Source organism: Ostrinia furnacalis, unplaced genomic scaffold (genome assembly GCF_004193835.3).
Source record: "Ostrinia furnacalis isolate ACB-3 unplaced genomic scaffold, ASM419383v2 OfSCF4936, whole genome shotgun sequence".
NCBI lineage: Eukaryota > Metazoa > Arthropoda > Insecta > Lepidoptera > Crambidae > Ostrinia > Ostrinia furnacalis.
In genome coordinates this window covers 1,086,639-1,108,693 of record NW_021135175.1, presented here as the reverse complement: position 1 = coordinate 1,108,693, position 22,055 = coordinate 1,086,639, and the positions used below count along the sequence as shown (strand labels likewise).

General features: G+C 44.3%; 1 protein-coding gene across 1 annotated transcript in view; it reads right to left on the bottom strand.

The window, feature by feature from the left end:
• Positions 1 to 22,055, bottom strand: part of Dnah3 (dynein heavy chain 3, axonemal) — an 88,960-nt gene that overhangs the window by 10,862 nt on the left and 56,043 nt on the right. Inside the window, exons 42-61 of the mRNA XM_028314977.1 lie at positions 21,679 to 21,844; positions 20,573 to 20,825; positions 19,796 to 19,922; positions 18,810 to 18,921; positions 17,791 to 17,904; positions 15,684 to 15,861; positions 14,143 to 14,247; positions 13,761 to 13,922; positions 12,464 to 12,650; positions 10,867 to 10,987; positions 10,145 to 10,312; positions 9,271 to 9,506; positions 8,528 to 8,711; positions 7,564 to 7,700; positions 6,460 to 6,597; positions 5,554 to 5,791; positions 4,683 to 4,890; positions 3,181 to 3,431; positions 1,977 to 2,134; positions 310 to 469 (exon numbers count right to left, since the gene is read on the bottom strand). Of these exons, the coding sequence (XP_028170778.1) occupies positions 310 to 469; positions 1,977 to 2,134; positions 3,181 to 3,431; positions 4,683 to 4,890; positions 5,554 to 5,791; positions 6,460 to 6,597; positions 7,564 to 7,700; positions 8,528 to 8,711; positions 9,271 to 9,506; positions 10,145 to 10,312; positions 10,867 to 10,987; positions 12,464 to 12,650; positions 13,761 to 13,922; positions 14,143 to 14,247; positions 15,684 to 15,861; positions 17,791 to 17,904; positions 18,810 to 18,921; positions 19,796 to 19,922; positions 20,573 to 20,825; positions 21,679 to 21,844 (3,403 nt within the window). The remainder of the gene's footprint in view (positions 1 to 309; positions 470 to 1,976; positions 2,135 to 3,180; positions 3,432 to 4,682; positions 4,891 to 5,553; positions 5,792 to 6,459; positions 6,598 to 7,563; positions 7,701 to 8,527; positions 8,712 to 9,270; positions 9,507 to 10,144; positions 10,313 to 10,866; positions 10,988 to 12,463; positions 12,651 to 13,760; positions 13,923 to 14,142; positions 14,248 to 15,683; positions 15,862 to 17,790; positions 17,905 to 18,809; positions 18,922 to 19,795; positions 19,923 to 20,572; positions 20,826 to 21,678; positions 21,845 to 22,055) is intronic.

Sequence of the window (22,055 nt, the reverse complement as noted above, 5' to 3'; positions counted from 1 at the left end):
AGACCTCGGGCTTGGCCAGCATAGGCAGCTGGTCACATGACGTCGCGTCGCTTCACGTCGGGCTGCAGGTAGCTGAGGTCTCGACTCACCGCGACGGTCTCCTTGTTGTCCTTGGTGATGTCTGCGTTCTCATGATACAAGCCGAAGACCTTGGACTTATAGAGAGAGAGAGTAAGAAAGAAAAGCCTGCACCATTCCAGAGCATCACTCATTGCATTTGCTCCTCCCAAAGCACCTTGCTCATTTTTGTTGCACAAACTTTGGGGGAGACTGGGTCACTGGTGGGGGCATCTGGGAATAACAACTTACCGCGACGGTCTCCTTGTTGTCCTTAGTGATGTCCGCGTTCTCGTGTAGACCGAAGACCTCGGGCTTGGCCAGCATGGGCAGCGCGCGGATGTGATCCAGCACCGAGTTGTAGTCCATGCTGGGCGGCATGCGGTAGTCGCCGCTCGGGGAGAACGAGTAGCTGAAAGGTAGGAGACGGTTATACACTGGTCATCACAAAAATCGGCCCACCTGCGTTTTACAGGAAAACTCGTTTCTACTGACACAATCATGGTGCACCAACAATATTGGTGTTATTTGAAAGCCCAATAAATATCCTTAAAGAAAAACACATTAAATTTCCTAATAAACGATTAACATATACAACAAATGTGACTTGAAAAACTTGAAAAAAGAACTCACTTTGGGCACACCTCTGGGATCAATTAGACCAATTTTTATGGTTATAAAACCAAATAATGATCTCACGTGTCCTCTTTAACAGATGGATAGCGATTAATCCCAACTTAACAGTTTTATAGCCATAAAAGTTGGCTCAAGCGTAACTACCTATTTTTTGAAGAAGTGACTCTGGATTCTTCTATAGACACATTTTTGGGGTAAAAACTTTTCCTTTAATGAAATGAAGTTTAGAACTAGGCTTTCAAATGGTAATATAGTATAGTAATATTGGTGGGAAGTGGGGATGCATACGTTTGAAAGTGCTTGTCGCAGGTGGGTCGATTTTTATGATGACCAGTGTAGATGAACTACACTGAAATGTCCTTTTTTGGTACTGACAGAGGGGCCACCATGGCACCATCAATAGCGGATCGCTGGTTTCGACTTTTGCCACAGTGGAAACCATGTAGTTGAACGAAGATGGTGGCGCCCTTCTGTCAATGTCGTCGGTGGGACATTTCAGTGTAGTTTATCTCTATGTAACCATAGACAGCTACGCCACCGACAACAGTCACAGAATAAAAAGTTTTTTTTTGTCTCTAAACAGGTTACATTTATAGTTGTTGCAATTCACGATGGCGAGTGAGCTTTACATGTGTGGTGTGGTGGCTCGCTACTGGTCGTTTTTTTTTAAGTTTTAATAGACATTGCATTATTGTTATGTGCATGTACACGTACACACATTCGCCATCGTTAGGTGCAAAAACTATCCGTAATAACCAGTTACATAGTGTACAATATTGGTATGAGACAAAAAGGTATATAATTCAGTGATTGCAGTGACTGGTGGATATCGCGAGTCACATTCTTTGGTACTGAGCAAATCAAGCCTAGGTGATTAGTGGCTGCAACAAGTGGACATTAGCCGCCACCGGTGACATATTGTCGTGGAGATCGAGTTGCACGTACACCACCACTAAATGTCAAAATGTCTTAAAAATCGAGAATTCGAGATAGCTTACCGGCAGCTTCTAGTGACTGTGGGTCGGTGGCCCGTTTACGCTCAGCTTTACTAAAGGCTGTATAAACAGAACGGGTTATTGGCGCGCGTCAATGCTTTAAAGTAGTTTAAAGCGATGGGTACTGCTGGCACTCGCCCTCTTACGATATGTTATTTTTACGAACCATTTCCGTACAATTTTGACACGCGCAGGCAACGCGTTTCGTTTGGCGAGGCTTTTTTAGTTTTTTATTGCTTTGTATTCTATTTAGATAAAAGTCCCACGTTCCTCATCACAGTCACTCACTCGGGGTCAGTGGTGACCTCGTCGTTGTAGAAGATGGACAGCAGCGACATGATGAGCCGGCGGTCCTTGTCGTCGGTCACGCGGCCGCCGTAGTTGCATTCTCCCGCTAGGTAGTTGAGAGCGTCGAAAGGAGTCTCGGCGTATTCGGTCAGGAACATCTGTGGGAAAAGATACATTCATTTTGTTGCCAGCTGCAAGCGAAATCACAGTGAAAAACTGTATAGGAAATAGCACATCAAGTACATTGTTGTTGGTGCTATATTACAACAAAAACGTGCTGTCGACTGCACATCTCTCAACCAAGCCGAAATATCCGAAGCTCGCCTTTGAAGGTCACCAGCATTTATACATCTAATTTATCTTACTTTTTTTTTACTTTAATTTATAAGAGCAGTCATCCAGCAGACGAAAGGTGTGGGTTCAATTCTTCATCTGAGCCAGTTCTTCTTTTTTTTCCAAGTTTTACAATAAGTTACACAAGAGGGAAGTGATGGGGTGGTATGCACCCTCATAAAGGTTGCAGGAAGGCGCTGGATACAGGGGGCTTATGCCCGTTTTCACCACCAATCCCTAATTTTTAAGTAACCCATATTAACAGAATATTGTTTTCAAAGGGGTCACTTAAAAATTAGGGATTGATGATGAAAACGGGCATTAGTGTGTTAAACGTTTACATCAAACGTTTTCGATATCGATATCGAGTGCGTCAAAAAATTTATTTATTAATTTAATATTTGCATGTCAGAAATGACTAATTGTGAGACCTAACCATTAACTGTATCCATCTCCTGTACCACATTTATAGCAAATAAATGATGATTCTGATTCTGATTCTGAAAATTTATGAAGATTTTAGTTCTTGAAAGTATCCGCTAGAGACGATGTACTTACAATCCGTCATACATTTAGTGTAATTTTTTGACGCACTCATTATCGTAATATGTTTGATGTAAATTCACACTAAGCCTATACTTCAATACTTTTTTTTTGTAAATACATACTTATTATACATAGAAAACACCCAGTCCAATACAAACAAATATGTTCATGCACACAAATGTTTGTACTGTCCGGGAATCGAACCCGCTACCTCCGGAATAGTAGTCCGTTTCGAACCACTACACCAAACGGCTGACAATGCAGTGGATGTCCTAAGACTGAAATGATGTCGATGATGACAAACGAAGATCAGGAGTACGTCTACCTGCAGTTGCATAATACAGATGCGCAGATCGCTCTCGTTGAACTCGTACTGTATGTTCCATCCGAGCGGGCCGAACGCGCGGCGCTCCTGCACGATGCCGTGGAAGAAGCACAGTGCGAACAGCAGCCGTCTCCACTCTTCCGTCCGCGGGCACGAGATGTAGAACTCCGGGTCGCAGATCGGGTCGGATATGTACGAGCGGTAGATGTTGTTCTTGAGGCCTTTCGGCGCTTCGTTCGTCATTTTTACACCTGAGGAATAGGAACACTTTGTATAGAATCTATACTATACACCACTACATTTTTATACCGAAAAAAATTTAACAGATTATGTAGAAATGTGTGAAAAATTTATAGCAATAAATAAAGTTGATTTTTTTATTACATTTTCTTTAGCCCGTATTTTACGCGTCACAGCTGGGGCACCGCTGCTCGCTAGAGTAGTCGTACGCGCTCGCATATTGCCCCGATCTGTCTGTCTCGCTCACGCCTCGACCACGCTTCCAGTGTTATTATTACTTACTTAGCTAACTTAGACCATTTTAATACAACATTTCAAGTAATTTTGAGTTCTAATAAATGTTACATTATCTTACGTAAATAGTGCTAGCAACGCGTTCATAAATTACCAATTTTGGGATTAAATTTTGAGTAACTTTATTTAACTTTTTTTTTGCATAAATTAAGATCAGTATCAATAACTCATTACCCAGATTTTTTTTTCGGTGATAAAAATGTAGTGGTGTATATCGTTTCATCTACGAAGACGCGCTCCATCATTCTTCCGCGAATGTTTGAGTATTATCGGTACACGCTAAATTATCAATGAGTGCACACGCACACTACAATAATGACGCTCGGATTGCTCGGATCAAACTCCGCGCACCCCGCGCTTCCCTCGACCAAAAATTGGTGGGGCACGTCTTCGTGGATGAAATGAACGTGCTTTATAAGCACTAACTAGATTGAAGAACGGGACTCTTTCGCCCACCTCTCGTTCGAACCGCTGCAACTCCTGTGTGTCCAGGATCTACAGCTGTCAAGCTAATAATAGAGTCAGTAAAAACCCAACCAGTGAGGGTCAGATTTGTTTCTAGGTTGTAGTCTACAGCACGTTGTTATTATGACACATTGCTACTACATAAGTTGCTAAAGTAAACATGGTGTGCCATCGTCCGCACTTTTTTATAAGGCAGGTATTTGACCGCAATCACATCAGATGACAAGTGTAGATACATCTAGAACGACACTTTCTCAGTTAGTGCCTATTTACTCTCGCCTTTACGAGGTCTAGATGGTAGTGTTTTGTGGCGTTCTTTTGACAGCTAACTGGCAATGGCTGAATTACTCATTCTGACATAAAATGTTATTATCAGCTAAAATGCTCATTCGTTCGTTCGTTCGTTCGTTTCAGCCAAATGACGTCCACTGCTGGACAAAGGCCTCCTCCAAGGTTTTCCACAAATTCTAATTTTTTTCTAAAATGCTCATCCTGGCACAAACCGTTCTGCAGCACAGTGACAGGGAACGCCCGACTAGGGTACGACGTCAGCCAGCACCGGAAGCTGTGGTGCGTGGCCTGGGGCACGATGACCTCGGCGCAGATGCGCTCCAACTCGCCCATCCAGGAGTCCATGACGTGGCAGTTCTGCAGCACCACCCAGCCGCCCGTCTGGATGGCTTGGTTGATCATGTTCGCTGCTATGGGACCCTGGGGTAACGTAGGTGTTTTTCATGATGGAAACACTAGAAGGGGAGACAGTAAGGCCCAGAACAGACGGTGAAACGCAACTGCAACGAAACTGCAAACTGAAACTTTCAAACTGGTCGCGTCATGTGTGGTCTCTCAACGGACGCTATGGCAGAAACTTAGATGCAACTCAAAAGTAACTAGCAGTTGCGGTTTCGTTGCAGTTGCGTTTCACCGTCTGTTCTGGGCCTAAATCATCGAATTGAACCATGTCAAAATATTACAAAGGCTTTTGCACTCCATGAGCTAGGATAAGAAACATTTTTTGTACTTACCTAAACTGCTTGTTTTAAATCTCGATAATTTTGCAGTTAGGTATTCATTGTAAGAGTACGAGAATAAGTCCTCAAACTATTAAAATCATGCATGCATAATTGCATATGGTCTCGAAACGGTTTATGTGGAACTTGACTGGTGATAGTGTTGGGGATAGCTGACAGGATAAAAGCCAGCGGCAAATAGCAGTCGCAATACCAATTTGTCTGCTGCCATCGCGACGAAAAGCTAATACATATTATATGAAATTGACAAGCGTTGGCGTCTAGTCGCCGCGATTGACGCCCAGTGTGCGCTGTTGCTAAGAGTGAGCAAGTTTTAAGAAGGTAAATGAGGAATATGTCCCACCTGCCCTTGTCCCAGCGAGATGGTCTCGAAGCTGACGACCTTCTTCTCCATGGAGAACTTGACGAGCCCCGACATGGGGTCCGATCCGGCCGATAAGATGAAGATGAGCGGCGAGCAGCAGTTACTGTCGTTGTATGACTTCTCCAGGTCGAATGGCGGCGGCTCTATGTACACCCGACCCATTTCTTCGACCACGTATTGCTGCACGAGCGGAATCAGCTTGTCCGGGCGGATACATCTGACAAATTGTTTTAAGTCAATGCGGATTTAGTATTTCCGCTATCTAGCGAATAAGGCCCAGTTTCCACCGAAGTGGAGCGGAGCGGAGAAGTGGTTTAAATAAGCAATTAGATTTCATTATTTCCACATCTCTTATCTGCTCCTCACAGCTCCACTCCGCCGCTGTCATATTCTATAGAAAAATGAGTCCACCCGAGACATCTCTCTTCTCCGCTCCGCTTCACCTTGGTGGAAACCGGGCCTAAGGGCCTGTCAGTCGCTAGTGGCTAAGGCAGTACTTATTAGGTACTGAAACGGTAATACCATCGCATTTGCATGCACCAATTTGGCGCCACTATCAAGTAAAGTCCTGTCACATATTAATGGCGCCAGATAAGAAGCGCAAATATGGTAGCCCTCATTATTGTACTAGGCTTATTTGTTTTTGCTGACTTAATTTCCCACATGAGCTGTGAATATCACATGTTTAAAACGGTTAGTTTTTTAAAGCTGTGCATAACCTAAACACTTTTAAGATAACGAAGCATGGCATTACACATTTATCTGGATTTGATTTTTGGACGCAAAAAGCCCTAAAACATTAACTAAAAGTGTAGTACCATAATGTACTTTAAAATAATATTGTTCAAGCGGGTTTCTGGTCTTGTATAAAATGAAAAGGTTTACCTCAGTATGATTAGCTTGGGAATACCCTTGATGTTCTCGTAGGGCGGAGGTAGGGTGTTCTCATGCGGCGCAGACAAGTCGTAGAAATCCTTCCAGCCCTTCACGTTGCGTTCGAAGTTCTCCTTGAAGCCGCGAAGGCTGCCAGAAACATGTGTGTATCATTAATTCAGTATCACTATTATGTATTTTGTTGTTGCATTAAGGTTCCGGATTCAATTCTCAGTGGGGACAAAATTACGTGTTCTTTTTAGTTGATGGTATTGCTTGTTCTGAGTCTGCCTGGCTAGTTACCATCTAACCCTGTTGCCGTAACAGGCAGTTTGAGGCGGTTGAAAGTAAGATAGCCAATTTCTCTGTGGTTACGGGTTCCGGGTGAAGTATTATTCCACCTTGACATGATCATCTCTTTCCATCAAATGAGATGCAGACTAAAAGATTGCCAGTTGTAGGTAAAAAATATAGTCTCTAGAATCCACACTGTAAGGGAGGTTTCAGAGTCACGTAGATCGTCCGCGCGAGTGGTACGCGCACCTCGTAAGCGCGCGGATAACCTGTTTGGATTGTAAATCAGCACGGGTGTTAGGCCTCAGCCTCGAGTTTAGCGGGCAGCGGCGCGGGAGCGGCGGCGGCGCGGGAGCGGGGCGGGCAACGCAGACCCGTTCTCGAAACAAGCGGGCAGCTCGCGCGGCGCTTTAGCGGCGAAGTGTTGTGTTCGGGGTTGTGTTGTCGAGTTATTTGTTTTTATTCGCAAACGAAATGTCTGAATAACGGCGACAATTTTATTTAGATTCAAATTTATTCCTAACGCTCGATTTATTGTGGGCAAAAGAAGGAGTGCGCTGCCCGCTCGTTGCCCGCTCCCGCGCCGCTGTTTTCGAGAACCGGTCTATTTGATTTTACGCATAAGATCCTGCCGCTCCCGCGCCGCCGCCGCTCCCGCGCCGCTGCCCGCTAAACTCGAGGCTGCGGCCTTACTCACGGGAGTTTTCACTTCACAAAGCAACATCTAGCTCGTGACCTGCGCCCGTACCATCCGCGCGGGCGGACGCGTGACTGTATCCTGACGTAACCTGACTAAGGGTGGGATTTTATTTATTTATTTACCCGGCAAGGTTGCTGGAGCGCACGATCTCGGACCAGGCCTTCTCAGTCAGCCAGGTGGGCGCGGGGTTCTCGTAAGGGTTCTCCAGAGCCACGCCGCCCGTCAGAAGAAAGCCTACCATCTCATCGTCTATCGCGCCCTGGTAATGTAAGATACGAGTTAAACCAAAATCAAAAATATCTTTATTTGTATAGACTAAGTAAATAAGTTCTTGCAAATCGTCAAATGTTCTGGAGCCTTTAGAGTAGGCGCACACCGTTGATTTTTCGTCGGCCGATAGTTTAGTCGGGCAGTTGATCAGTATGGGCATGTATGGGAGTGCGCACACTACGCCGATTCGATTTGGCCGATTATTCATACAAATTAAAATCGGGCATAACTATCGGCCAACTAAAAATCAACGGTGTGCGCCTACTCTTACATATCTTATTATTTTTTGCCCTACCTGTGCTTCGAGACAAACATTTGGCAAGTGCTGAGAAGAAGCGCCACAACAAACTCAATCACAAAGAAAAATAAGTAACCTTGCTGCTACAGTCTAGATAAGAATTTATTAGTATGACGAAGTACCTAAAGATGTACCCAGAGGCCACCTAGAAGATGTAATATAACACATATCCAGCATGCATAAAAGCTCGTCTATAGTTTTATTATCATCATTTCAGCAAAGGACGTCCACTGCTGGAAAAGCCTCCCCAAAGACCGTTCCTACACTGGCAGCATTCAGGTGTTTCCCGCGACCTTCGCCATATTGTGGTTCCACCGAGTTGTATCAAAGGTATAAAGGCATAATTATTATTTCAAACCTTGGCCCGGAGTATGCCCAGCGTCAGAACGAGCGAGAATATCAGCTTGTCCTTCTCGAACAGGCTGCGGCAGACGTTCTCGTAGATGCTGCGAGTGAAGAACGCGTGAGCCCCGCCAGTCTCTCGTCCAGTCTTCGCTCTATACATGATCCTGTCAAACCTTAGCTCTCAGTATCCCCAGCGTCAGAACGAGCGAGAATATCAGCTTGTCCTTCTCGAACAGGCTGCGGCAGACGTTCTCGTAGATGCTGCGAGTGAAGAACGCGTTGAGCCCCGAAAGTCTCTCATCCAGATCATCGCTCTTCGGCGAGTTGATGATGGCCTGGTTGTACAGGTTTATGAACCTGCGAACGATCACTGCCATGACTCATCAAAATAAATAACATAAAAATAGTTAACAATACAGGGAATTTCCTCGACTAGTCCAAACATCTGTTTGTACTAGTCGATTGATATGCACTGTATCTGAACTCTGATACAAATGTGTTCGCGCAAGTCTTGAGTATTTCACTTAGTAAGTATAGGGCACACTGAAATCCAGTTTTGAAACTCATCATTGTGGATTACGAGATTAATTGATTAATTTATGAATAGAACGGTAGTACCAATAAATAATTACTCTATTCAAATAATACGTAACAAAGTTCAGAATGCTAAGTTGTACGACATATTGAAAGACAAAAAAAACATCATTTCTGTTGCAATTAAAATCGCGATAGTGACAGGGTGACACTGCTCTTCCCTTTCTTCTGTTTTGTGTTTACTACTATTGTTTATGAACCTCTACTAAACGAAATCTTGTGCGCGTGCGCTGCTCATACTTTGACTGCGTGCGGGTCTCCGCGCAAGTTTTAGCGGAGGCCCTTAATGTATGGACGTATTATGATAATGTTTCTTTCTCACCAGTTGAGCGAGTACTGGTACATAGGATCGATGGCAGCCAGGTCTGAGATGCAGAAGAACAGTACAGAACTGTGCTTGGACACGGGCACATAAAGGAGCCGCGCCTCGTCGATTTCTCTCTCAGTCACCGCTGCTGACGCCTGCTTCGCTTCGATCTCGATCGAGAGGACTTTAGATGAGGATAGGATCTGATTGGCGGATTCGTCTTCTAGGATGTTGCCGGCTGATGATAGCACCTGGATGGGGAATATTTGTGAATGGGTTTTGTTTCAAAGGCGAGTAAGAATTGGTAAAATAAGGGTTACGATAAGCTTTCTTTGATGCTAACTGCTATAGGTTTTCGTTGGGTTTCCACTATGTAAAAAAAACTAAAATCTCATTCTACCACTAGGTTACATTAAGAATAAGAAAAACTTTATTTGACACAAAAATAAAACAAAAAACAGAACAAAGGGACTTAAAACTATACACGCATATTTTATGCCAAAAAAGCGCCCCCTCAGCATTAATCGAGCCACGCGTGCCCCGACGCTGGTTTTCAACATTACATAATCTACAATTTGGCCGTCACAATAAAGACCCAACCAGTGCCTTACGACATACAGTAAACTAGAATCAAAAATAATTTCAGTATACAAACATTTTATAAACGTTACTTTGAGCCTAACACAAAATTATTTAATGGAATTTGTACCTTTTTCAAACATACAACCCTACTGCGTACCTCTCTGGACTGTGACCACCACGTCGCGTTCGCCGTACTAAAGCGTCGAAGTGACGTCACGGCCGCCAGATGCGCAGTTAATTCGACCGGATGGAAAAGTTCAAAATCAACTATTAACTTTATGGTAGGTCAACATGATGGGTCTCGTACCTCCAATATCTTGTCCTCGATCTCCTTGAGCGTGCGCTTGTTATTGGCACCCTCGACGATGAGCTGGTTCTTCTTGAGCTCGAGCTCGGGCCGGTCCTGCGCCACCACGATGCCGAGCAGCTGGTCCTGCAGCCCTTGCGGCGTGATCATGAAGTTCAGCATCGTCACCTGGCAATAAAGATGGGATGGAATCACAGATCACGGAAACTAAATGGAGATGTGACAAGGGGGCGGGGCCTTTGTCGCAGCAATATGCCCAAAAACAGAATACATTGCTCGTGAAAGCAATGATGACAGCAGCGACGTCATAATGTAAACAGTTTACAATGCTTGCGTAGTACTATTCGAATGTTGAGTATTGATACCGCAGTGGATAATGAACACATTTTGATTACTTTGTGTGTGTGAATTTCTAATGCGACACTGAGTTTCGAACTCAGTGCATTAGTTGGCATCTCTCTATTATCTCTATGGATGGAATGGAATGCAATAAAGATATTGACTGTTGAAAATGATCAGCATCATAATTCAGGTCATTCAGTCTCTACTACAGAAACAGGAGCCCCTCCTGGTGTATGTATATTTGGAACGTGCATTTCTATGCTTAAATCCACACTTAGGTTTGAATAGAGCTTAGAGCGTCGTTTCATAAGACGGGCTGTTGTGGGCAACAAATGCAACAACCCTAGAAGTAGACTTTTATGAGCATGAATGGAACTTACTTTGACAGCGATTTCTGGCAAATAGTGCGGGTTGCTAAGCCTGGTGGTGATGTAGAAGCGGAAGTTGTGGTTGTACTCCAGGATGTTGTCGCCCAGCTTCAGGCAGTCGATGCCTCCCGACCTGGAGACAGGTTATATGAGGAACTTGTTTGACTGTTTGACTCAAATTGCATATAAAACATACGTTTAAATTACATTGATTGAAATAATTTCGACGAGATCGATTCAGAAATGAGAAGATCCGTAAACGAACTAAAGACGCTGACATAGCCCGACGGATTAGCAAGCTGAAGTGACAATGGGCAGGGCACATAGTACGCAGAACTGACGGCCTATGGGGCAGCAAGGTTCTGGAGTGGAGGCCGCGTACCGGAAAACGCAGCGTGGGACGTCCACCCACATGGTGGACCGACGACATCATAAAGGTAGCAGGAAGGCGCTGGACGCAGGCCGCTACCAACCGGGCAACATGGAAAGCATTGGGGTAGGCCTATGTTCAACAGTCGACGTCCTATGGCTGAGATGATAATGATGATGATGATGATTGAAGTGATTGGGGTCAAACTGGTCGAGGGTTAAGTTGCCGAGAGCTGAGTTGTCAAAGGGTTGAGTTATCAGGGTCGAGTTGTGGGGCCAACGCCAAGTTGCCGGGCGTTGTGTTATCGAAGGGTTTTGTTTAAATGAGGTCGCTTTGTCCAGGTCATTTTGTCTTGGTGTTGAATATTGTCGTGATTCTGGCAACCACCATCTGAATGGAGTGCTGCGCCCAACTGAATGCCCGTGGACTAGTAGATGACACATGATGATTAAAGATAAAAATGTTTGGAATGTTTAACTGCCCAGCTCGCATCAATACTTATGACTACAATTTGTATATTTTAAAGACTAAACCCTTGAAAAATTACTGACAATAGTGACCGAGTTTCTTGCGCTGCTTCTTTTCAGCCCTGGCCCATTTATTGTCCCGAAGCAGTGGTAGGGTTAATACTGGGATGTGTAAAAGTGCTTTTTAAAAGCCTATTTGCAAACATAAATGAGTTTTATGAATTTTTAAGAGTTTTATGAGTTTTACCACAGAATAATAATAAGTACTACGTACAGAAGTTTTACTTCGCGAAGGTATTTAAAAAAATGTATGCTCAATGTCATTAACAATATGGTGTAATTTAGCCTGTCTCAAGAGTCAAGCACCATTTTGTTGACAAACGTCAGTGATCGGCACTGCGCCGAAGCTATAGGGCTGACTTCGGTAAAATGATGTGACGTGAGGTGCCAAACTGCGGAAAATGGCGGAGGAAATACATGATTTAGCATAAATTATCATGAATAATATTAACTACTTATTTACCTCTCAGTGTCTTGAGGCAACTTAAAAAAGTACATTCTATTTTTATTATTATTTAGGCAGTTAAATACTTCACAGTATATTACACCATTTTCTTTATTTTCTTCCATCATACACAAGAATACGCGTGCGTGAGTCAATGTTCGCTCGTATGTGAGGCCTTGTCGAATAGTATCCTGTAGGTGGGCCATCGTGCGTGTTTTGTTTTCGATGTAAACTCGCGGAGATGAACAGGCCTGGTTTTACACGCACCTAAACACGTTCCTAAGTAGCACGGGCTCCAACACCGCGTCCAGCTGCTCGCGAATGTTCTCCATGATGACGGGGAATCCCATCTGGATGGAGTTCTCCAGGACCCGCACGTAGTTGGGGTCGGTTAACTTGATGACCTTCAGCTGGTTCTCCCGCTCCATGTTCTTTATCCATTTGTTCGCTTGTTCTGGAAACAGGGAAATATACATTCAGTTGATCGGAAGACTAAAATGTAATAAGCTAAATGGCAACGATCTAGTAAAAGTCTTTGAAAGCACCTGGATGCGGGCAGCGCAGAACCAGAAGTTCTCTCCTAAAATGCAGTGCCCGACAGGGTCCATAATTTGTATCTTACCTTTTGTAAACATTATGGAAGCAATAAACTATTGAGTATTGAGTTCTGGAAATCTGTGGAAGGCCTTTATACAGCAGTGGACGGCATTTGGTGGAAATAAAAAAGACACTGGATGATTCAATGCCAAGGCTAGATAAGAATGTGACATGTTTCCTATCGACTTAATGAAAATGCTGGGCAGGGTTATTTTGAAAAACGTCATCCAAAGTTTCAAATGTTGCCATCCCTCTCACGCAAATCGAGATGCAGCATGAGTGACGGTTACAGACAGACCCGAAACTACGTAAGCAGCGTTTTGGTGCAGCCGTCCTGATATCGTCATGAGCAAGAACGTCTCTGAGCACGGGATCTCTTAAGATCTGTACCCTATTGACGTACCAAGCTACCCATCCCTATCACTCGCGCGTAATTATGTTGCTGTCGCGCTCGCACACTCACTGCGGGCGCGCGTCGCACAGTCGCGACAGCAACATAATTACGCGCGAGCGATAGGGATGGGTAGCTTGGGGTCATTGGACGGGATTCTACGTGCTCACGGACCAGGCTTTAGTCATCAGAGAGAATGATGATGATGATGATCTGAGGCCATACCTTGCGGATCGATCATGAGCGGCCAGCGGCGCGACTTCTCCACGATGATGCCGTTCTCGATGGAGAAGGCATCCACGGGCAGACCGGCGATGTTCCACGCTCGGATCACCACCGGCTCGCCGAGTGTAAAGCCTGGTCCGTGAGCACGTAGAATCCCGTCCAATGACCCCAATGTTGCTGTCGCGCTCGCACACTCACTGCGGGCGCCCGTCGCACAGTCGCGACAGCAACATAATTATGCGCGAGCGATAGGGATGGGCAGCTTGGGGTCATTGGACGGGATTCTACGTGCTCACGGACCAGGCTTTAGTCATCAGAGAGGATGATGATGATGATGGTCTGAGGCCATACCTTGCGGGTCGATCATGAGCGGCCAGCGGCGCGACTTCTCCACGATAATGCCGTTCTCGATGGAGAAAGCGTCAACAGGCAGACCGGCGATGTTCCACGCTCGAATCACCACGGGCTCGCCGAGTGTCGTCATCAGAGAGAATGATTCGGAGCACGGAATCTCTGGAGACATAGCTCAAATTAAATTAATTTCTCCTCTTCTTATGCCCGTTTTCACCATCAACCCATAATTTTTAAGTGACTCCTATGTAAACAAAATTCTTGTTACGTGTTACCATAGGGGTCACTTAAAAATTGGTGAAAACGGACATTAGTTAAGGCACTCTGGAGTGAAGTCCGAACCATGAAAAATTTGCACGTGCTTGATAAAATTAATACTTACGTAATTCAATTGTGCGCGTATTCCAGATTTGCACGATCTCCCGTCTATAGTTGACGGTATAAGGCCCGAGGTAGGCAATGAATCCAGCCGATAGTAGCACATCTCCTGAAGAAAGAAAGAAAATAAATGTTTCCAATGAGGGCTATCGTTTTAGCGCTCACCAGTTTGCGCCACTGTAGAGTAAGGTCCTGTCACTTGCTAGTAGCGAAGACAGTGGCATCAACTGGTGAGTGCTAAAGTGGTAGGAGGACTATCGCATTTGCACTCATCAAGATGGCGCCACTGTAGAGTAAGGTCCTGTCAATCGCCAGGGGTGCCAACTGTTAAGTATAAAAACGATAGCCCTCATTAGGCCTCCCCACACCAGCGTCTATCGAACGTCGACGTCTCGCCAGTGCCTAAGCAGCAGCGCCGTAATGCCAACGCAGAGTTGCTGCCGAGCGTAGGATTGCATAGGTTTCGTTACTTGGCTGAAAAAAACGTTGCGTTGGCGTCGCGGCAACGCTGAGACTACTACTATTAGTGACCGAGTTTCTTGCGCTGCTTCTTCTCAGCACTGGCCCATTTATTGTCCCGAAGCAGTGGTAGGGTTAATATTGGGACGTCTAAAAGTGCTTTTTAAAAGCCTGTTTGCAAAAATAAATGAGTTTTATGAGTTTTTTATGAGTTTTACGCCGCATCGAAACTGCGCGGGCGCTCGCGAGATGGCGACGCTAGAAAGACGCTAGTTTAGGGGGTCCTTTAAAGTATTTTTAGCCTTTGAAGTGATTGATGCTCTTAACGGTATTACTTAGCGTGAGACCTAGTATATAACGTCTGTATTCACAAACATTACTGTGTGCGTGGACGCACAGGGTGACATACGAACCAATCACAGAGCTCTATTCAACGCTGTGCGTTCGATTTGCTGCTTCACTTATAGACTAAGAGCTAGTGAACACCAGACCTACGTCATTAGCGTCGTCAGCGTATGCTTGCTCCCAATAAAAGTTAGAATGTTGATGCATAATGAAGTTTGGGTCATCGTGGCTTTGGCAGCTACCGTTAAAAATCGTCTGGCAAGGAGTTGAATCTGTCAGAACTGTCTGGCTTATGAGGAAACCACTCCTTATCATTGCCCAAATACTATACATAAAAATCAGCTTTTATAGTATAACGTAAGTAGAATTACAGTCCAATGAATATATAGCTTAAAAGTTAAGCTTACGTTATACTATAAAAGTTGATTTTTATACATAATATTTGGGCAATAATTAGAAGTAGTTTCCCCATCAGTCAGACAGTTTGGACAGTTCCAACTCCTTGCCAGACAGTTTTTTAGGGTAGCTGCCAAAGCCACGATGACCCAAACTTCATAATTCACCAACATTATATCCTGTATTGGGAGCATACGCTGACAAACTTTCAGCTTTTATAAAATGACGTAGGTCTGGCGTTCACTAGCTCTTACTATTAAGCAAGCATCGTTTGTGAATACGGGCGTAAGTCATTAATAGGGTCCCAACTGGCACGCTTTGGCACCCTTAGTGTACGGAACCCACCTATAATATTCCCCAGCAGTTCCTCTAGCTGGTGCGCCAGGTCGGTCCAGCGCGCCTTCTCGCCGCCCAGCCCGCCGATGAGCTGTTCAGCGCGCGACAGCTTGGTCGAGCACAGGTCGATCTCGTCTTCAAGACCTTTCTTCTTGCGCGTCATTTCGGCGAACTCGTCGTTTAGGGCCTAACAAGAACGTCGCAGTTATTGTCAGATCATTTGGTCTCAACTGCGAGAGCTTTAAAATATTGTTTGTGCTTTAATAACGCCTGCGCAAAGCGAGATGCACCATTTATTTATACTGAACAACATGTCTAGTAGGGGGCGCAGTGTGAGTTTATGTAAAACGCATACGATATCGACTGCGTTAAAAAAATACTTATATGAAAATTTTATTTTATACAGGGTGTTACTTTGCATTCTTGCCATATTTACAGAGGTTACTATATTACTGATACTGAACACAAATCCGTAAAAAAATAATGCCCGAAAAAATTTTTTTTTAATCTTGAATATTTTATTTTATCGACAATCTGTTAAACACACCACTAATTATCGTAACGCATGCACATCACTTGTTGGCGATGGCGATGGAGACTTTTTTACTTTTTATTGTATTTTTAAATATCTATTGCAATCTATTGTCTTTAAAATGTCTTTTTGACACTTGTAAAAAACTGAGAAATCCATCAAACACAAATCACGTTATAAATAATACAAAAATGACTGAAGTGTATTCAAACAACGAATAATTTAATCAAAATGGTGCTTGGAGTGTCTGCAAGACGTCTTAGACGAAATGCTTGATGACGTACCCTTAGCGTTACACCAAATGCTCTACTACCAGCAGGATGGTGCTCCCCCACAATAAGGACGTCAAGTGCGTGAATAATACGTTTGGTAAACAGTGGATTGGACGAGGGGTCCAGTAGCTTGGCCACCACGATCCTCGGACCTGACACCAATGGAATTTTTGGAGTGACTTGAAACGACTGGTATGCGCAGAAGAGAAAAACGGTGTAAACGCGTTACATGAAAGGATTGTTTTAGTGAAACTGTGAGACAAAACGTTTAGGTATGTGTTGCGAAAACTAAAGCGAAAAACCTACGCTTCGCCGTGCTAGACTGTGCCTTCATCAGAACGGAGGACACTTTGAACACTTGTTTCGCAGTAAGTAAACTTTGTAAGTAGGAACTTATGAATAAATAATTAATCGTGAATAAGGTTATTTCATTTCATACTTAATTTATTAATTTGTAAAAATAAGGGTACAATGTTGTAAATTAATTGAAACCCTAATAATTATTACGTATTTTTGACGGTCCTAAGCCCGTAAAGTAGAAAGGAAAATCTGAAATCAACTGAAGAGTATTTTAAAATAGTTATTATGACTGGATAAAAAGGCTGGTACCCAATGCCATAAAATTAAGAACTAGGCCACGCCCACTAGGTTTATTCCACTTGCACCTGTAGAACGTGCGAGACAAAATTGGTTTATTCCAATTTGTACTGAAAAACCAAATTTACTCAAATCTTAGTGTACTTTCTTTATGGGAGTCTCTTGTTTATCTTAAATAATAGGTACTGTTACCTACTTTTATCTCTGTGAATATGGCAAGAATGCAAAGTAACACGGTGTATTAGTTCTTAAAAGTTTCCACCAGGGTCGCTGTACAATCCGTCATACATTTAATGTCACGTTTTTACGCAGTTTATATCGAATGCGTTAGATGTAAACTCACACTACGCCCCCAGTATACAGTATTACAAAGCGCATAAGACGACGCAGTGTTTAGTTTGCACCGTGGTCCATGTAAGTCTATGTAGGCGACCTGCAAGGCTACTCCGAAATGCTGTTTACGCAGCGTCGGGTCTATCTGTAACCGTTGCTCATGCTGTCATACGCCGACATCGCTTTTGCGTGAGAGGGATGGCTACACTCGAAACTTTCGAGAACGTTTTTCTGAGTAATCCCGCTGTTACACCTGCCGGGCTAGGATGCGCGCCGTAATATACTTTTATCGACGTCAAAATGTATGGGCAACATCGATAAAATGGCGTGATAAAAGTTTATCACGGCGCGCATCCTAGGCCTATACAGGTCTGTTATTTACCTGCAGCTTGTCCAATACACTCTGCAACTGCGCGCGTTTCTCGTTGAGCGTGTTCATCTGCATCTGTAGCTCGGCCTCTGCTTCGCCTAGGGCAGCCTTCTTCGGCGCCACCACCTGCACGGAAACGAATCGTAAACGATCAGGCGACGAAGGTTGCACGAAGTAATTTGATGGATTGTCATGAGACTAAAGCCCGTACCGTGAGCACGTAGAATTTTGTCCAATGACTCCAAGCTACCCATCCTTATCGCTCGCGCGTAATTATATTGCTGTCGCGACTGTGCGACGGGCGCCCGCAGTGAGTGTGCGAGCGCGACAGCAACATAATTACGCGCGAGCGATAAGGATGGGTAGCTTGGGGTCATTGGACAAAATTCGAATTCGAAGCGCTGGTAGGGCCCAAAAGATAAGGAGACATGTAAAGTGCCCCATAAGGGCTACCTTTTCTTTTTTTATTATTTTCTATTGACGTTCATAAGTGCCACTTGTGGTCTAAACTGAATAAATATTTTTGATTTTGATTCTACGTGCTCACGGACCAGACTATAGTAAGGTTCGTTCGATCGTTTCAGCCAAATGACGTCCACTGCTGGACAAAGGTTTTCTCGCGGGAGGAGCTGGATGCGGGCAGCGCAGGACCGTTCATTGTGGAATAGTAAGGTATTGGAACTCAATTCCCAAGGGTATCGTGAATTTTACTGCATTCCTTTAACTTTACGATTTTTAAGAGTGAACGTGTGACAAGTAAGCATGAATCCTCTAGAGACTGCTTCATAACTTACCACCAAGATTTAGATTTATCACACTCAAAATAAGCTGGTCTTCGGTTAATTGGCAAACATATTTAAACTGAAACCCTGATAATGTATACTGCGAATGTCTTATGTGTTCTGCTGTTGGTGTACCTTTACTAATAAATAAATAAATATTCTGGCAGACATTTGAGGCGCCACTTAAAGTTCTCAAATGCTGCTTAATCCCCGAAATGAAAAATAATAAAGTGTCATTGTGCACTGGACCTTGATGACTCGGTCGTAGACGTCCATGGCGCGCACCCATCGGCACAGCCCTTCGCAGGCTGACGACACCTTGGCGATCACCACCGGGTCGAATTCGCGGTCCGGGATATACCTACATTATAAACGAATCAGTAAGGCTAAGAACTCATGACGCGATTTTCACCCGCACCCGCAGCTTCTGTAGAATGCAGATACTTATGTAAAAACGAATGCACAACTCACGACGCGGTTTTCGCCCGCAGCGGGCGCGGTTGTAATCGGGTCCCGCTCGGCGGGCGACCATTTTGTACCAGTGACTTAGCACGCGCCGCGATTTAAAATCGCGCCGTGGTTTCTTAGAATAACCGCGCAAATAACAGCTCCCGTGAGTTTTGAAATAAAACCGCAATTCCACAACCGCCGCGGGCGCGGGTGAAAATAGCGCCGTGAGTTCTTAGCTTAAGAGTCAAAGCACACGATGCGTTGCGGCGCCGCACCGCAAAGAATTCACCATAGCAGCGCGGCGCAGCCCGGATTGTGTGCCCGCCTTAGATATTTCTTTGTAAGACGACGCAGCGACCCGCTCCGGCATTGCCCGCCGCCACAATATATCGTGTGCTTTGGCTCTAAGAATGAATTACAATTCGCTTCAGAGTCCTGCATCTATTAGATTGCAGTACTTTTGGGGGACAATATTTCTTACATCCTGTGGGCTTAGGACGTATTTGTCCAAGTGTAAGCTACAAGTGTGCATTATGATATTAAGCCAACTTAACATGTCAACTAACAAAAAAAGAGAGTGCTCGAGATGTGACAGCCAAAACTGTTCAAATCAAGCCATTTATCATCATCATCAAGTTACTCATCATTGGCCTATTTTCCACGCTAGCTAGGGATTTGTTTGGGAGACCTAATGTTAACAGTCTCTGAACAATAGGGCTGGCCCTAATTTCACGTCGCTAGAAAACGTGCGTATCCACTATCATGTTATTAACATGATATCTCACTTGTCCCTGATCTTCTTCATGACGGCCGTCGGGATGTTGTCCTTGTCGTAATTCTTCAGGCTCTCCAGGAACTTCATGTCGCCCAGCATCTTTTGCGACGGGCCCCAGAAGTCTTCGTAGGGCTTGCCTGTAGATGTTTATTGAACTTTTAGAACAAGTGAAGACAGTTTGCAAATTGCAAGAGAAAAGAAAATGTAACGAGAGGTAAAACCAGCAAGATGTTACTATAAAAGAAGTTAACTTTATCGTATCGTGTCTGAAGTACTTTGAAATTACTATTATTACTACATTGTTAAACAAATAAAATAAAAATAAACAAATTAAGCTTCAACCACACCAACGCGTGCAGATCGCCATCGCCGGCGCAATCATAGGGAAATGACAGGTCGCGTGAACTGTCATAGGTCGCGCGACCTGTCATTGGCCTTTGATTAGCATTACTGTTCATCTTCCAGCCCCTTAGTCCATTTGGGCTTCCGCAGTTTTACCATTTCATAGACTTAACGAGGTATTTGTTAGCTAGCAAGCGTTTTGAGCGTGGGCGATGCGGTTTCTAAAGCACATTGGACGCACAAAATAACTTACCGTTGGCATCCATCTTCCTATCCCCCTTAATAGACTTCATGACGCACACAGCTTCCATCACCAGCTTGACGCCAGCCGGGGGATTCTTCATGAACTTGACGAGGGTGATATCAGCCGGCTTGAGCGTGTGAGCACCGACATCGCGGCCTTAGAGGCACATAGGATTCATAATCAAGGAACACCACAACTCACCGTTGGCATCCATCTTCCTATCCCCCTTAATAGACTTCATGACGCACACAGCTTCCATAACCAGCTTGACACCAGCTGGGGGATTCTTCATGGACTTGACGAGTGTAATATCAGCAGGCTTCAGCGTGTTCAGCGCTGATAAAGCGGCTTCCAGCGCTGGCACTGCTTCAGCCAAGTCCGACTCGCAGTCGTCCTTAATGGCTTGAGCTGCGGCTGCTGCCTCGTTCGCTAGGGCTTCGTCGGCACCTACGATCTGTTTGTGTTGGGGGAAGATAGCAATAAATGGAGAGCTACTCAAACTATCTTAATGATTAGGAGGAAGGTCATTTAATTATGTTAAAGAACCTTTCGGGTTGCAGCTGTGTAAAAAAGATACGGAGTGGAGGAGAAGTCAAAGCTTTTAAAGTGGTCAACACAACTTTATCATTGCTTTCAGGATTTAGAAAATGGTCGTTAAATTGAAACAGGACTATTTCCTCAGGCGGTTTTCGAATCGTCACTCTATGGGTACCTTCCGAAGCAATCAAAAGATAGAGTGCCAAAAAGATGAGTCTACATTTGGACAATTTATAAACTAACTTGTGAAGTTAGTAGAACATACGGTGAAAGGCAATTGCAACGAAGCAACTTTTAGTTACTTTTGAGAGAGAGACCAGTTCGAAACCGGTTTGAAATGGTCGCGCCATGTGTGGTCTCTCAACGGAATCTATGGCAGAAACTTAGATGCAACTCAAAAGTATCTATATATTGTCGGCCGTTTGGTGTAGTGGTTCAGAACGGACTACTATGCCGAGAGGTCCCGGGTTCGATTCCCGGCCGGGCAGAAATTGAAATGATGAATTTTAATTTCTGTGACGGGTCTGGGTGTTACTAATTATGTATAATATGTATGTATTTTAAAAAAAAAGTATATAAATAGTATATCCGTTAAGCTAGCACACATAACACAAGCATATTAATTGCTTACTTTGGGGCTAGATGGCGCTGTGTGAGATTGTCCAAAGATATTTATTTATTTATCTAGAAGTTGCAGTTTCGTTGCAATTGCGTTTCACCGTGTGTTCTGGACCTTAGTTTGGTTAATTGTTCCCTGGGGAACTTCCTACCTCTTTCTGCTTCTCGACCACGACGGTGTCCTGTTCGATCTTGATCATGAGCTTCTCGGTCTTGTCCGAGGTCTCCACTAGAAGAGGCTGGAGGTCACGCAGGTTCTGCTGCATCACGGCCACCTGCCCTGCCGCGAAGTCCAGCTGTTCTAGACCGGTTTCATATCTGGAACACAATAAATTACAAAATTAACTTAAATTACCAATTTATAGGTTGCGCAACGAAAGTTGAGGCGAACACATACTCATACTGATGTATAGCCTGACCAGGCAGGAACATAAAAACCCTCGCCATGTTGCGGAAAACTAATGGTACTAATTTCTTTTAATGGCAACAGTAACTGAAAACTTCATTGACATGTCACCTTGCATGTCAA